At 43.6% G+C, this 14907-nt stretch overlaps 1 protein-coding gene across 1 annotated transcript; it reads right to left on the bottom strand.

Annotated features, from left to right (window-relative positions):
- Positions 1–5471: 5471 nt before the first annotated feature.
- TRAPPC3 (trafficking protein particle complex subunit 3) lies at positions 5472–14837 on the bottom strand. Its single transcript, XM_077337542.1, has 5 exons — positions 14556–14837; positions 10869–10966; positions 10535–10634; positions 8698–8880; positions 5472–7719 (listed from the first exon to the last, which is right to left on the bottom strand). Exons 1-5 carry the CDS (start codon positions 14598–14600, stop codon positions 7600–7602), a joined length of 546 nt encoding a protein of 181 aa, XP_077193657.1. The 5' UTR covers positions 14601–14837; the 3' UTR covers positions 5472–7599.
- Positions 14838–14907: the final 70 nt, after the last annotated feature.

Below are 14907 nucleotides of genomic sequence, written 5' to 3'. Positions count from 1 at the left end.
CTGTCCCTTTAACAGAAGGTTCAATGTGTAAATATGGGCACCTGAAGCCTTTCCAGGCATAGTGATAACATTCCATCAAGGTTGTTATAGGCACAGGGCAACTCACATCGCAACTGAGATTTTCTAAAAATGTTAAACACAGCAAATAATCTTGCAGCCCTCTGATTTACAAGATACATTTCCACAGCTGTCAATTTGGAACCAGCTGACCCTGAAATCATTTCAATGCAGACTTCGGAAAACAAGCACCACCTTACAGCTCTTCACTAGCTGTTCCAGTGGTGCCCTCTTGTGCCTTTACGTGCAACAACAAGCATGCTGGAACTGAGAAAGTTTTTTGCTTCCTTTCTGAATGTTCTAGCAAAGCACAGCAAGGATGGGCATTGCAGACCACACACAGGAGTAATGGGCAAATCCCAGGGAAAAGGTAGTTGGTTTGCATTGCAACCAAACCAAGATGGCGGATTGTGGATGGTAAATTATTCATGGACTGAGGCACCCTACTCCTGGAAAGGCAGAGACTGGAAAGGAAGATGACCTCTTCCCCGATTTGCCACAAATGTTATACCATTTTCTTAAATTTGAGGGCTTATATAACTCATATGCAAATTTACAATAGCCCCCTCTAGCTTTTTGAATGGCAGACCTGGGGAAAACAGTCAACAACAAAAGAAGGAACAAAATAATCCAACCTGCATATATTTGCTGGGAACCTTGGAAGTTGAGCAGCCAAATATGCTAAATGTTAAAATACAAATTTATTACTATCCATAAGCAGTGTTAAGATTTTTAAAACATCAATGTTAATCATACATTAATGCACAGATTCAATACATAGAGATCAAGTGACTTAATACAAAGGATCAAATGTATTTCAGCCCCTCTGGGGGTCTTCCTCAGTAGCTTGATATTAAAATGTACTAATACAATGTTGTAATAGGGACTATAAGATGCTCAAACGACTTCAAAGAAGAGGCTTCTACTACTATAAAACATCTCCAGACATATCTCTTCATGTTCTCTTAGCCTGAGTGCATTCTCATGTATCTCGTACAATCTAGCTACAGGAACAAAACATTACATGCTCCTCTGTAGTACCTTAGCATGCATCCCCCAGCAAGTAGCTGTCTGCCTCTCGAGATTTTTTAGTAGTTCAGCCATGGGTCTCCCACCATGTGTACCAAACCACAGATGTCTAAAGGGGGCTCTTTTGCAACTTTCCTAGCCTGAAAGAGAAACATACCTGAAAACCAGCATGTGGTGGCTTCTGGAGTTCATGCCAACATCAACAAAAAGAAAAAGCAGGGGAGTTGGAGGTAGTTAATAATATTTTACCCCCCTCTTCCCCATGTGGCAGGAAGGAACCCTTCATAGGATCAATTTGCTGATAGAGAACTCTGGTGACTTGTGGTGCTTTTCCTAATTTAAATTCATGTCGTGGTGGTCTTAGTGATTCTGAGGCCGCAGGCAAAAGGCAAGTGTGGCTCCCCCCCCTCCCTTCCAACTCAACCCACTTTGGACTGCTGTTTGTGATGCTGCTTCATTCTCATCTTCATTTTTAAAGTAAGGACTAACTGGTGTAAACTTTCATGTAGTTTCTTCACTTTTTATCTTTTCCCATTGTTCTGCCCTGCTTGAATAATTTTGTTTAATTGCTTCAAGATAACATTGTTAATACTAAAAGCCTCCTGTGGCGCAGAGTGCTAAGGCAGCAGTCATGCAGTCTGAAAGCTCTGCCCATGAGGCTGGGAGTTTGATACCAGCAGCCGGCTCAGGGTTGACTCAGCCTTCCATCCTTCGGCGGTCGGTAAAATGAGTATCCAGCTTGCTGGGGGGTAAACGGTAATGACTATCTGTTTTATCTGGCCACAGTGCTGTATCAAATAAATTTGATTTGATTTGACTGGGGAAGGGAATGGCAAACCACCCCGTATTGAGTCTGCCATGAAAACGCAAGAGGGCGTCACCCCAAGGGTCAGACATGACTCGGTGCTTGCACAGGGGATACCTTTACCTTTTTTTTTTTTAACATTGTTAATGGTGGTTGTGACATAACATTGGCTAGGCTGGTGACATGCATGCATGTATCTTTTGGGGAAACCCCACAATTACGATGGACAGACAGCACTAGTTAGATCTATGCACATGGGCATTTAAAAAAATATATATCCTGTCAGCTGGCCAGATCAATCACATATCCGTATGAAGGAACAGCCCATTTGTGAAGGGCACGTAAGCGCCTGGAACTAGTTGGGGGGTGATATCAGAGCAAACTGACCAACTGAAATTCAACCAGTCACTGAACCACTGTTATTACTGTCATCACTGTTTTATTAGACGTTCTTAGTGAGTTATGTTGTACTTATTCCATATTTCATGTTCTCTCACGTTCTATGTCAACTGCCCTGAGCTGCAGGGGAGGGTGGCATATAAATATATGATTAATAAAACAGTTTTTTATTCTATACACTGGGCAATGGAAGAATTCATCATGAGGTCCTATAATGTATTACCCAGACTGCCTCAGTATGTAAAAACTGAGCATGGAAAGCAAGCAGGCAACTAGACGTGTAGTGCTAGCCTTTAAAAATGAGGCCAGTTGCCCTAAATGCAAGTCAGCACTACGAGCTCTACCCAATTCCTCCAAGAGCAAAATTCAGATTTTGCCTTGCTGAGTGTTCTCTGTATCATATACCATCGGCATAGCATGAGTATTTGGTAGCTCTTAATCACCAGTGCTCACTGAAAACAACTATCTACCAGCAGTTAGTGCTTGGGTGTGGAACTATGCTTTGAACAAAATAGGAAACCTCATTTCACTTTGCATGACAAAAATGGTGCAGGGAACTCACTAATGGAGGTCACATGTCGTTTCAGTCTGCAAAACCAGTAATAAAATTCCTAAATGTGAAAAAGAGCCATTAAGAAGTATATGCAACTTGGCCAAAAAATAAAATCAACAATTGGAAACTAAATCTGGAAAACAAATCGAAATTAGAAACATTATATTAATTACGGAGACAAACTAGTATGGGAGAGGCAGATTCCATTTCCATTTCCAAATCTGGGGATTTTGTAAAAATGTATTAGGCATCTGGAGGGAAAAGTAGCAAGGCCAATTGTTGCACATCACATGCAGCTAGGGTCATCTTCAATCCATCAACTCAACTGCCTGCTTCTAATAGTAAAGGCTCCAAGGCTCTGTCTGCTCTTATGGTCCCTCCTCAGCAGCCTACAGGATTTTTTTTTTTTTGCCTGGGACAGAATGTCTTAATACCATTCCTCTTCTGTTCAAATACATCCCAATCAGGGAGTGAATTCCATTAGCAAGTTCTCCAGGATAAATATGTTTGACATAAGTATAAATATATTTGACATTTGACTCTTCCAGAGTTCCCTTTTCTTTCAAAATGTGCATCTCATTTTTATTCTACTCCCTCCAAAGAGCATGGTTCCTCCCATGAACCTTTCTATCCTCACAACACTCCTAAGTAAGTTAGCCAAGTGAGCTTTATGACCAAAGAGGGATTTGAACCTAGGTCCCCTCCACATTAATTGAACATTTTAACCACTTCATTCACTGGGTGGCATGCAGATGGTGCTAATAATCAGACCCATGTTTCACTTCCAACCTTCATAATACCCAGCCCCAGCTGCCTTAAAAGGCTGTATCAGAATGCCTCTTTCTCCAGTCCTTCTGAAAGCTTGCAAAAGGAGAACAGAAGAAAATGCCTAGGAATGTACTGAATTCTCAGCTTAGTTACACAAGTAACCAAAGATGCTCACCTTTCATAATACAGCTGCTCTTTGTAGTTAAGTGGAGACACCTAGTGATAGAAATGTACAATTACAGAAATTGGATCATGCATCAATTTATAGCAGGTGGGTCCTACTAAGTATGTATATTTACCCAGAACATGGATTCCTAGCATATAGTAGTACCTCTGTTCTGGACTTGAGAAAGCCAGCATCTAACTATTTATATACTTGGAAGAGGTACACCTGAGAAGACCCAACCTGAAGCTATTTTGGTTAGTCTCCATGCTAACATCAGGTTATCATAACATATGTGTGTATACTGTTGGTGACATACTGAATGTTCCAAAGCCTCCAGTTGGCCCTCAGTGGGGGGATATGCACCCAATAAGGAGACAGCACTCCCCCACTCAGGGCCAATTGCTGATCGTCTGCACCCTCCGCTTCCTGCTGCTTTTGGCCACTTACCAGAAGAGCCAACCCCACTCTGCAGCAAGACACCAAAGGTAAGTCAGGACAGAGACTGGAAGGCCAGCCCTGGAGACCCAGATCCCCATGCATCCTCCTGCCTGCCAGAGAGTGGGGGGGGGAGGGCTGGCTGTGCTCACTGTTGGTGGAGGATCCACCCCGACAGCCCTGCTCACTAACTACCCGTTCTGGTCTTGCTGCCGCCTCCCACCTACCCATACTCAGCGACACTGCTGGTAGAAGGCTGGGCCCAGTGGCCCACCCACAGGAGAGCTAGCCATAGCCATGCCATGGGAAGACGACCAGCCCAGGTGCCCCTGGCTAGCCTGTTCTGGTCCTACCGTCCCCAGAGCTGTTATAAAGATTACAATATTTTAGGCTCAAACAGAAACCAAGACCTTTGCTTGACACCATGAGGAGCTGAGCCCAGATGAAAGGCACCTACGGCCAGAGTCCAAGCCTATAGGATAGCACCCATTGCATTCCTGGGTGCAATGGGCTTCGCCCCTAGTGTGTATATATTTTCTTGGCAAGCTACATTAAAACCTCAGAATGCGAATAAGAACCTAGTTAGGGGTAAACCAGGGCTGATTTTATACACTTTCATAAAGTGATGATTGGTTGGCAGAGCCCCAACACTCTCCATAGTACTGAATACATGCACTGTTCCGAGGGAAAGACCAGGCTGCAATAGGGATCTTTTGGATGAGTCCTCTGCATTATACAAGGTACACAAAGGATTAGAGTATTGTTGGCCATTACCTTAAGCATCACCACAATCTCCCTGTGCACTATTAAGCGACATTAACTTGCTGGTGCACGTGGTGAGCAATCTACCAGCTCAGTGGTGGTCGCCACTCTTTGTTCTGCTCAGACTTTTTCCTCCACCATGTAAACTGCCATCAAGTCACAACTAACATGGCAACCCCAGTAACAGGCTTTCAAAGCAAGTGAGACGTGGAGGTGGTTTGCCATTGCTGTCTTCTGCAGTTTTCTTTAATGGTCTCTTTTCCATGTACAGACCCTGCTTAGCTTCCGAGATCTGATGAGAGCAGGCTATTACATGGCACCTTTCTTCCCTTCCTCCGCTGTACTGGGTACCAAAATGTTCCCTGTGTATATTGTGTGGCCTCAGAAGCACACAGTGCAAGAGCCAAAACATTTTGCTGTTTTCCCGGGTTAGGTATATCCACCGTGCACTCTCCCCCCAAGACCCCTGCCATTGTCCATGCTCCTCAGCAAGACAATTAAGAAGGTAGTTATAATTTATTTTAATGCAATAGATTTTTTTAAAATGTTGCCTTCAAAAGCTTTACAAATGGAAAATGCATGAATAACCCCTTTACATAACAAAAATGTTTCAATTATATACATCCAATACCCAAGCACCCACCAGGTATCACTCGCTGTAACTGTTCTCAAATAAGATTCAAAACATCACAAAAGGAATCAGGATGGGATGCTATTTTCACTGATCTTGGATCTTTTCTCTCACTCTAGGAATGCCTTTAGAAACCAGAATTGTTAGCTTTTCACTGAGCAGGCACAGGGTTTAAATATTATAGGGCGTTACAACATTTTTTTTATTTATCTCAAAATTCCTATTTCACCACCCCTTCAGGAATCTACACATTAACATGACAAAAACCAGTCAAGGACAGAAGAGCAGAATTCAAAATGAGCAAGAAGCTATCACCAGCATGGGAGATCAAGCTGTTTAGGAAGCACTTCACTATTCCACTGAAACATCCATATCCATGTTCCATTCTCCAACGTCCTATAGTCTTTGACAATGCAAAAAATAATCTGAACCACCTTCAATGGGACTCACTTGCCACATAGAGCGAAAGACCTGCAATTTCTAACAAGATACTTTATGGGAATGTACGTGTAAATCCTGCAATCTATTCCCTACGCTGCTCTGATTTGTTACTATTACCATTTCAGTGAGTTCTGTGTACTGCAGACTACAAGTGTCACCTTCTGCTGGTTATATTTTCTGGCTCCAGGTAGGGAGCAGGATCACAGAGCATACTGTTTTCATTAATGAAGCTTGGCATTCTCACTTTAATGTTAAAGGTCTCTTATAACTACACATAACAGCTGCATTTACAACAATAATGGTATGTATCTTGCCTGAAGAGAATTTTAGAATTTCATGATGCACAGAGAAGTGATCTCTGTAAACACGATTTCATTCTCCATTGGCATTCACTAGTGAAATTCATGTTGATTTTCCCTGTCCCAAACAAATCTTGTGCTCCCTGTAGCAACCCTGTGCATAAGCATTAGCACACAGCCTCACATGACTCACTCAGATCAAGAGCTTCTTTCTGGAAGAGAACTCTGACCTACAAACCACTACTCCACCCCCAACCAAATCCCCCAAAGACACTAAAGACAAGCTTCTCACCACTGAACCGCCAAACTCAACCATTCAGAACAAATGGCTGGCTATTCAAGAAGACTTGTTTTTAACTACTTAGTCAATTAGATATACAAGCTTTAAAAACCCATCTCCTGAACTTACCCTGTTCAGATGGTTCCAACTTGAAAGACATTTCCAACAGTATTTGAAAAGCAAAATGGCAAACTAAGAAAAAACATGCTCTGGCCAAATCTCCTTGAGGGTCTCCAGTTGATTAGAAAAGATGGGCTGAAGTCAACATGGCATTCCAGCACCATTTCATCCAGAGCAGGAGGATACACACAGAAAGACCACTGACATGAGAATGCCACTAGGACACTTTTGCAGGAATACAGGACTGTGTCTTCACTGCAGTGTTGGAAACAGAAAGGATCTACCTCAAGTAAAACATAATTTTTCTTCCTATATAGCACGTCTAAAGCAGCAGCACTGAATGAGTCCTCCCTAACAGCCTCAGTTTATTTCAAATTAGACTGGGCTCCTTGCAATCTAGAAACGGCTTCCTGCTTCCCATGTACTTATGTGCATTCTGCCCACACAACTATGGGCAGGAAGGTGTGTGTGGAGGGAATTATCGATAAGCTTCATCTACCACAAAATAAGTAGTATCTTTAACGGGTATCTGACTTCAGTGCTGAGGATCAAAATTATCAGGTTTTAGCAGTCCTGCCTATTGGGTGAGGAGGCAAAACACAGAAGCTACAAATGGCTACTCGTTTTCTCAGAGAAGTATGAAAAATATTTTGTAGGCCAAGAAGGTCTTGGATACAAATCTGGTGGAAATAAAACAAAAACAAGTCAAACAGTTGCTTCCTAAGGAAATAATGTAGAACAACCTCTTAATGAACCAAACTGGGCATCTGAACGTAAGGGAAGGCATGACGTTCCTACAGCTCCCTGGTGGGCGGTTCATCCCTTCCAGTTCAACAGGGAGGCTGCCCTTGGACTCACTCCTCTCCCGCAGGGAGATTGTCTTCAATCCGTCTGATAAATTTCATCCTGATTTCTGTGACTCCATCTCCTTTCAATGTATCTTGGACAAATTTGACATCAACGGCCATCTGAACCTGTGGTATAAAAAGAAACAGAGGCCCATGCTTCTGAGACACACAACTAGAACATCCCCAAGACTGCCTAGCACATCTGGAAGCTACACTGAAGATAGGGGACAAGAGAAATCCTCGTATATTCTTGTACAAAAGGGTTGCTGGTTATCCTCTCTCTTACCCACCTTTGCCATTTACCATTCAAGTAATACCGAATAGGAAGTGTTTGTAGATTTTTCACAACCCTAGCCCATTCCTAATTAACTGTAGTCCCAGCACAATATTGGTACTTTGGCCAAGCAAGTATAGCCAAATGTGAAGAGAATGGAAGGAGACAGAAATTAATGCCCTCCTTCTCATCCTCTGCACATTTCCATTCCAGAAAAGTTTACAGAAGACTCTGCCCCTTCCAGAAAGACATGCACATCGGCTGCAAAAACCTTGCATAAAAACAGAAGAGCTGAGTGTATGCTTCATGTCACCAGCTTTTTTGCAAGCACAGAATATGGCGGGCTTTATCAGCCTGAGGAATCTTGGCGGTCATTAAAGCTAATATAAAGTTAAAGCAGCAAGGTCAGTAGACCAGAACATGTGAAGAATCTGTACAATGAATGCAAGAGGAGTAATTTCAGGTGAGCATGTTTCTGCTAACCAAGGCACAGCACTCTTGTGATCTCCTCCTCATCTGGATGACCATCCAACCCTGATCATTGAGTCCTTTCCTCTGATCACTTTGCACAACATTCCATATTAAAAAAAACGAATCCAAATTCTTTCAACACCTGAATCTTGAAAGGGGATGAAGTCTCCCAAACAGGATTTATTTACATATGTGTGTGTGTATTATATATATATATATACACACACACACATATATATGACATTAACAATAGGATATAGAAGACATTAATGCACTGCTATTTCATTCATTCCAACATGTCCTTCCTCACGCAGAAAGAGCTACAGCCACTGATTCCTCTGCCATCTCCCCATCCTCACCATTTCCAGGGATCCTCGCAGCACTCCACACAAGAGGTTTGAATAAATAAGAGAAGAGTGGTTATCGGGCAGCTCCACAAAGTCCACCAGAGGATTGTTTTCGAGGATGAGGGAGAACTCATCACCTGCCGGGCTCCAGTTTGTGATGCTCGGGGTAATGCCCAAATACATTTTAAAGGCCACCTGTCAAGCAAGACAAATATGAGGCAAGAACAATACTCTGACAGTGCCATGTTTAGGGTGCTACTTCCCAGTGAATTGCCAAATGACCAGCAAAAGACCGGCAACTATCCAATTTGAAAACTTTTGATGCAAACCACTGTCTCCATCAAGGATCCTCAACAGGGTGCCTGCCAAGTCTTTTTAAGTGGGCAGGGCTTCTACCCAGCAAGGCTTTTGATTGGCTGTACAGATTTTCAAAAACATTACTTTTGCAGCAGCTGCCACTGCAGCACAAGGATTTTCACTGCATGGCCGCAGTTATCCTATGTTTATGCAAGAAAAGATTTTTTAAATATTATGTTACTTCTAAAAGGCATATGGTTCAAGAGAGCTTCTGCCAGAAATGTTGAAAGTTTACTATTAAGGTTATGCATAACCTCATTTCCTGACATGTGATGGTTGGCTCCACCTCCTATGGCAAGCATTTAATGGCTGGTCCCACCTCTTGCAGCAGCCCTCTTGTAGTTCTGCCACCCACATCCCATGTCAGAATTCCAAATATGCCTGCTCCAGAAAGGTTGGGGGATCCTAATTTACCTTGCTAAGATGGATAATGATAGATCCACCTTCTAAGAAGCAAGTTCTCTACAACAGATACAATAATGTCTCATCTAGAAAACAGTTCCGGAACAATTGAGTCACATGCTGTACCACAACAAGCAATTCTGATTTATCTTGGTTGATACTTTAATAAATTAACAGAAAACATCTGATGTGAGCTGGCCATATTGTTTAACTTCAGCTGTGCCACACACAACTCTTTCCATGTTGCTAATAAACCAAGTCAGTTATGTATTACATGGGATTGTGAGTTAGCCAATCAAACTGGCAGAAGCTGCTGATACATATTAGAGGTGGACAAGTCCATAGTTGTTCAGGATGATGAACTCCTCTCTGAGGCCAAGTGTCCTGCTCTGTCCACTAGGCTAATATGCCCAAAGTCCATATTCATGTTGCCTCTCATCCCAAGTTTCTGCTTATAAGGCAGCACACAAGCAACTGCTTTTTCAAGTACTAGCTGGAAAAGCCTACACCCAAACTTGTAAGACAGATTCAGCTGGGGTTAATACCAAAACTACCTCTAGAATGAACATTATTCTGATTTGTTACCTAACTCCACAGCGATCATCAAGAGGCATATGGAGTAAAAGGATTTTTTCATATAATTCCCTGGCAGCAGCTCCCAGCTATAAAATCCAAGTTCAAAGAGTAGTTTTATGGCTTGGTGTGAGAAACAGATTTAGGGAAACTGCTTTGGTATATGTGTGCTGCAATTAGCACTGACATCAAACTCTTTCTAAACTCTGAATTACTCTAGGGCTTGGCTGCAGAAAGTGCTAATACTAAAACATAAAATTAGTTAGGCACACCATGTATGCTTCTGGACTGCACTATATACATTGAACAAGGAGTTTCTACTTTTTTAATATACTGTTCTATATAATAGGAAACATCACACAACAAAATGCCTGGCAGCAAGACACTCTAAATTTGTTATAAATCTTAACTAGCTGGCCAAAATGTAAAATGGCTTTATTAGACATTCAAAGTAGAAATCTCAAGTGTATTTACTGTGTGTTTGGCACAAAGAAACATAAACAAGGCCAGGCGTTACCTTTGCGATGACATCTGCAGTTTCTCGGAAGTCGTGGCATCTCCCCACATTGGATCGGGCAAGGAAATCTTCTATGAGTCGAACGCCTATGTTGTAGCCCCTGTTGAAAGAGTCAAACAGCAGCAAGCAATAAAACCCAAAAGCACAAGAGATCACAGCCTTGAGGAAGAATATTCTAAATACTGGTGGGAGGGGAGAGAATGTGCATTGTTTTACTAAAAAGAATGCAGAATTATAGGATTAACAGTACCCATTAAGTGTCCAGCAGAAGGGGAACACCCTCCAAACCTCTCCCCCAGCCAGATCAGTGCTTGCCAACCCCTAGTTTCCTTACATTTTATCGAGCTGCTTGTTGACATCTTCGTCGTTCTCGTAGTCTTTACAGAGCTGAGTAACCAATGCCCCATAAGTCAGGGTGAAGAGCTCCGAGCTCTAGATAAATTCAAAATGCATTTAGCGTTGGTCAAACACGGAAAGTCTGTGAGTGCATAAGGGACTATTATCCCGCAGGACTAGTATGGGTGGGACTGAGGAAGAAAGGGGCACAAAAGCTTCTGCCTCTAAAGGAACATACTGTGCAGCAAAGTCTGCAGGTGCCTCCCAATTCCACACTTAAAAAAAAAAGGTGAAGGGAATAATGTTCAGCTTAATGGGGGGGGGGAAGATACCAATCATTCTGCTCACAGGTGCCAGCTGATTGCCACAGAACGGAAAGGTGACTTCTATGGATAGATAGCTTCCATTTCCCTTCTTCCTCCTCAAGGCTGCAACTTGAGGAAAGCAGTCACCTGCAGACTGCTTGGCCCATGAAAGCCAGTTCTGTTCATGGCATTGTTGGTTAATCACCTGCTCCCATATCAGAACCACATCAGATTACTTAAGAGAGGGAGTAGCCTTCTTCTTATTCAATTTTTTTTGAATTTTGGGGGGGGGGGGGGGACTAGCTGCTTGACACTACAATAAAGCCTTATATTCCAGGCAACATGAACTTGATTTTAACTGATGTGAAGGCATTCAACCCAACTATAGCTTTTTAGCTTGTTGCATGCCCCAACTACTTAAATTGCATTCCACTCATGGCTGGTTACACTGGGCACAAACTGGAAACTATTTTTCATTGACTCCAGCAATAAAAACTATTCCTTATAACAGAGGTGAATGAACTAAGGCAGAGATTGCTCATGAATAGGTCCCAAATTTGTTCAAGGGCCAGGTTCTGACCACCTATGCTCTATGGTCCTCTTGTCTCACTGCATCTATTCTGCTTGGCATTTAGTTTGGGAAGAACAGGCGTCCTAACGTTTTGCCACCTTAATGACATTCTCCTATACTCTGGATCTTGCCTCATCACTTGCCAAAGGATAACTTCCAAAGAAGGAACCTATCACCTACCATGAGATGCATAGATGCAGAAGGTGAAATGAATGGCAAATACCAATACTAGAGAATGAAAGCAGCAGGCAAGCAGAAAGGAGAGGGAGGAAAAAGACAAACATGAGAATTTAGTGAGACAACAAAGATTATACCACGTTCTCACATGCTCGTACAAAGACAAATTGCAAAAGAGTGGGTCTTGCATCTTGTTAGATGTCATATGCCGTTGACACCCAGCAGCAAGCAATCAGGTCAACTATCAGCTGGCTGCTTAGAAAGCTAAAAGATGATACTTTGGTTCCATTTTAGAAAAAGAAAGGGAATCAGATGGATTAAGTAACTGAAAAGTCACAAGTCAAGAGACTCCCTAGTTAGATCAAGTATGGGGAAAGAAGTCAACACACCCACATACACAGAAAGGGGATTAATTGGTTACTGACTAAATCACAGCATTTCAGCAAACTCTAATTAATAAGTCAGGTGAACAGAACAGCATATGAAGGAAGGGATGGTGATCAATACTAGTGCCAAGTGCACCTGTTAAATGCTTTCAGTTGTCAGGTTTTCCCTATCATTAGCTATTAAGAGAGGAAAAATAAATGCTATGCCTAATTTCACTGTTCTGGATCAAAACTATTGTTTACAAAAAATATTACAATATTACAAAAAAGGAAAGTAAAGAACTTTTGAACCAGATGAGCAGAAGCCTTTTCCAAGTATCTCTCACTAAACACAGAATACTTAAAATATGTAAAGCATTCAAACCACCTGACTCTTATGGTTAACCCCTCCCTGCATAGGAGCAAAGCTTTCCCTGTAAGCTAGCCTCACCTTCTAGCCATCAGTAACCTAATCCCATTATGTGGTGAGGGGGGAACAGAATCAATGCATGGGTGCTTCTTAAAATGTATCAACTGGAATAAAATCCAGGTTTCACAGACATTGCTATCCATGCATGACCCTGTAAGATGACCAAAGGCAGCAAAGACTGTAGTAATGTTAGCATACTGGATCTTTGCAAACCTAAAGCCTGAACAAGACAACGCTGAATTCAGAAGGAAGGAACTTAGTATGGCTACCGTGTTCTGGGTCTGCTATGCTTATCTATTCTGCTTTATTTTCACAGAACTAAGTTAGATTCAAGACATGCAAATACAATGCATGTGATATAGATGGTTGTGCATAATACAAAGTATTTTGACAAAACCTAATAAAAGAACCCCTGCAAAAACTACTTACTACCAAGATGCAAATCCAAATCCATCTGTAGCACTATCTCACAAATATCTATCCTGTTACAGTTATTCAAGAGGACCCCTTGTCTACTCTCAGACAGCTCTAAGAATTGGCATGAATTCCAGAGAAGCAGCTGTGCTAAGTTTGTTGCAACAAAAATGAACAGGAATCTAGGGGGCACATCATCATTTTATCCCAGGGATTCTTGAGGTCACAAAGAAAATTTACAAGTCTCCAAAGACAGTCAGAGATTTGAGGTGGCAATAAGGGTGCATTCAGGGTTCTAGGCAGCCCCATCCTGTCCCAGCTTCTGAGTTGCTTTATACTACCCACTTAGAGAGCATTTGATGATGATGCATAGTTAGTGAGTGACAGCGACTTAAACTAAGAACTGCTGTTTTATACTGGCCCAAACTTTTTGAGGATTAGAAAGAACTCTGCCAACCTCCAAGTGGGATCTGGACCTCTCCCATAATTACAACTAATCACCATCCTACAGAATATGCTCTACAGCAGGGGTAGTCAAACTGCGGCCCTCCAGATGTCCATGGACTACAATTCCCATGAGCCCCTGCCAGCATATGCTGGCAGGGGCTCATGGGAATTGTAGTCCATGGACATCTGGAGGGCCGCAGTTTGACTACCCCTGCTCTACAGGCTTTGGGGGGTGGGACCATATAGCATTATGTCCCAGTGAGGCTTCCCCCATCTCCCCAGGGCCCACATCTACATCTCCAGGAATTTCCCATCTTGAAGGCAGCAACCTTAGCTTGTTCCGATGCAAAGTGGCAGAACTCCAAGGGCACTTGACAAGAATCGGGGTGGGAGGTGGGTACCCAGCAGACTGCCCAGTCCAGACATTGCCATATAACCCAGAACTCCCTACAGTGCCTTTCTTTTGAATGTACCCCAGCATTTGACAAGCCCCGCTCTTCAATTTGGCCCTCCCTAACCCCCAACAAGAGCCTCTTGTGGCGCAGAGTGGTAAGGCAGCAGACATGCTGTCTGAAGGTGTCTGCCCATGAGGCTGGGAGTTCGATCCCAGCAGCCGGCTCAAGGTTGACTCAGCCTTCCATTCTTCCGAGGTCGGTAAAATGAGTACCCAGCTTGCTGGGGGGTAAAATGGTAATGACTGGGGAAGGCACTGGCAAACCACCCCGTATTGAGTCTGCCATGAAAACGCTGGAGGGCGTCACCCCAAGGGTCAGACACGACCCGGTGCTTGCACAGGGGATATCTCTGGTCCCCCACTCCCTCTGGCCCCGCCCACTCCGCCTTCCTCTCCCCTCCCCCGCCAACTTAATACTTTCTCTACATAATAATCCCCTTCCAGGAGCCGTCCCACCCATGCCCAGGGCCCTCCGAGGGTCTCCTCCCTCGGCATTCCTCCGCCCTCCTCGGCTGCCGTTACCATTTTCTTGCTCTCCGCGCCCCCGCGACTGCCCTGCCGCGCCATCCTGCCGGCTGCACCGTCGACTACCTCCTCCGGCGGGCGGCAGCGGGAAAGAGCCCCCTGTGCACGGAGCGGGGAAAAGCCCTCAGACGAGCATAGGGCCCTGCTAGGCTGCCGCTCCGCCTCCTCTCAGAACGCAGGTACTACAGCCCCCAAGATGCACCGCGCAAAGCAGGTACGCCTCCGAGCATGCCGGGAACGAGAAGCGTCCGGTATTCCTCACAGGCCGGGGAAACAAAAGCATAGGCAGGAAATAGGTGGAGAGACTCCCGGGTTGAACTTCCGCTTAAGTCGCTATTGGACCGAAGAC

The sequence above is a fragment of the Paroedura picta genome, chromosome 5, assembly GCF_049243985.1.
Source record: "Paroedura picta isolate Pp20150507F chromosome 5, Ppicta_v3.0, whole genome shotgun sequence".
Taxonomy (NCBI): domain Eukaryota; kingdom Metazoa; phylum Chordata; class Lepidosauria; order Squamata; family Gekkonidae; genus Paroedura; species Paroedura picta.
Note: the sequence above shows the minus strand (reverse complement) of the source record. Positions and strands in the feature narration are given on the sequence as shown.

Coding starts and splice junctions, on each gene's coding strand:
- TRAPPC3 (XM_077337542.1), bottom strand. CDS start 14,600: ATGGCGCGGCAGGGCAGTCGCGGGGGCGCGGAGAGCAAGAAAATG. Junction 10,635..10,868: donor AACAAGCAGCTCGATAAAAT/GTAAGGAAACTA, acceptor CTCTTTCAACAG/GGGCTACAACATAGGCGTTC. Junction 8,881..10,534: donor CTGCAGATGTCATCGCAAAG/GTAACGCCTGGC, acceptor CTTGCTTGACAG/GTGGCCTTTAAAATGTATTT.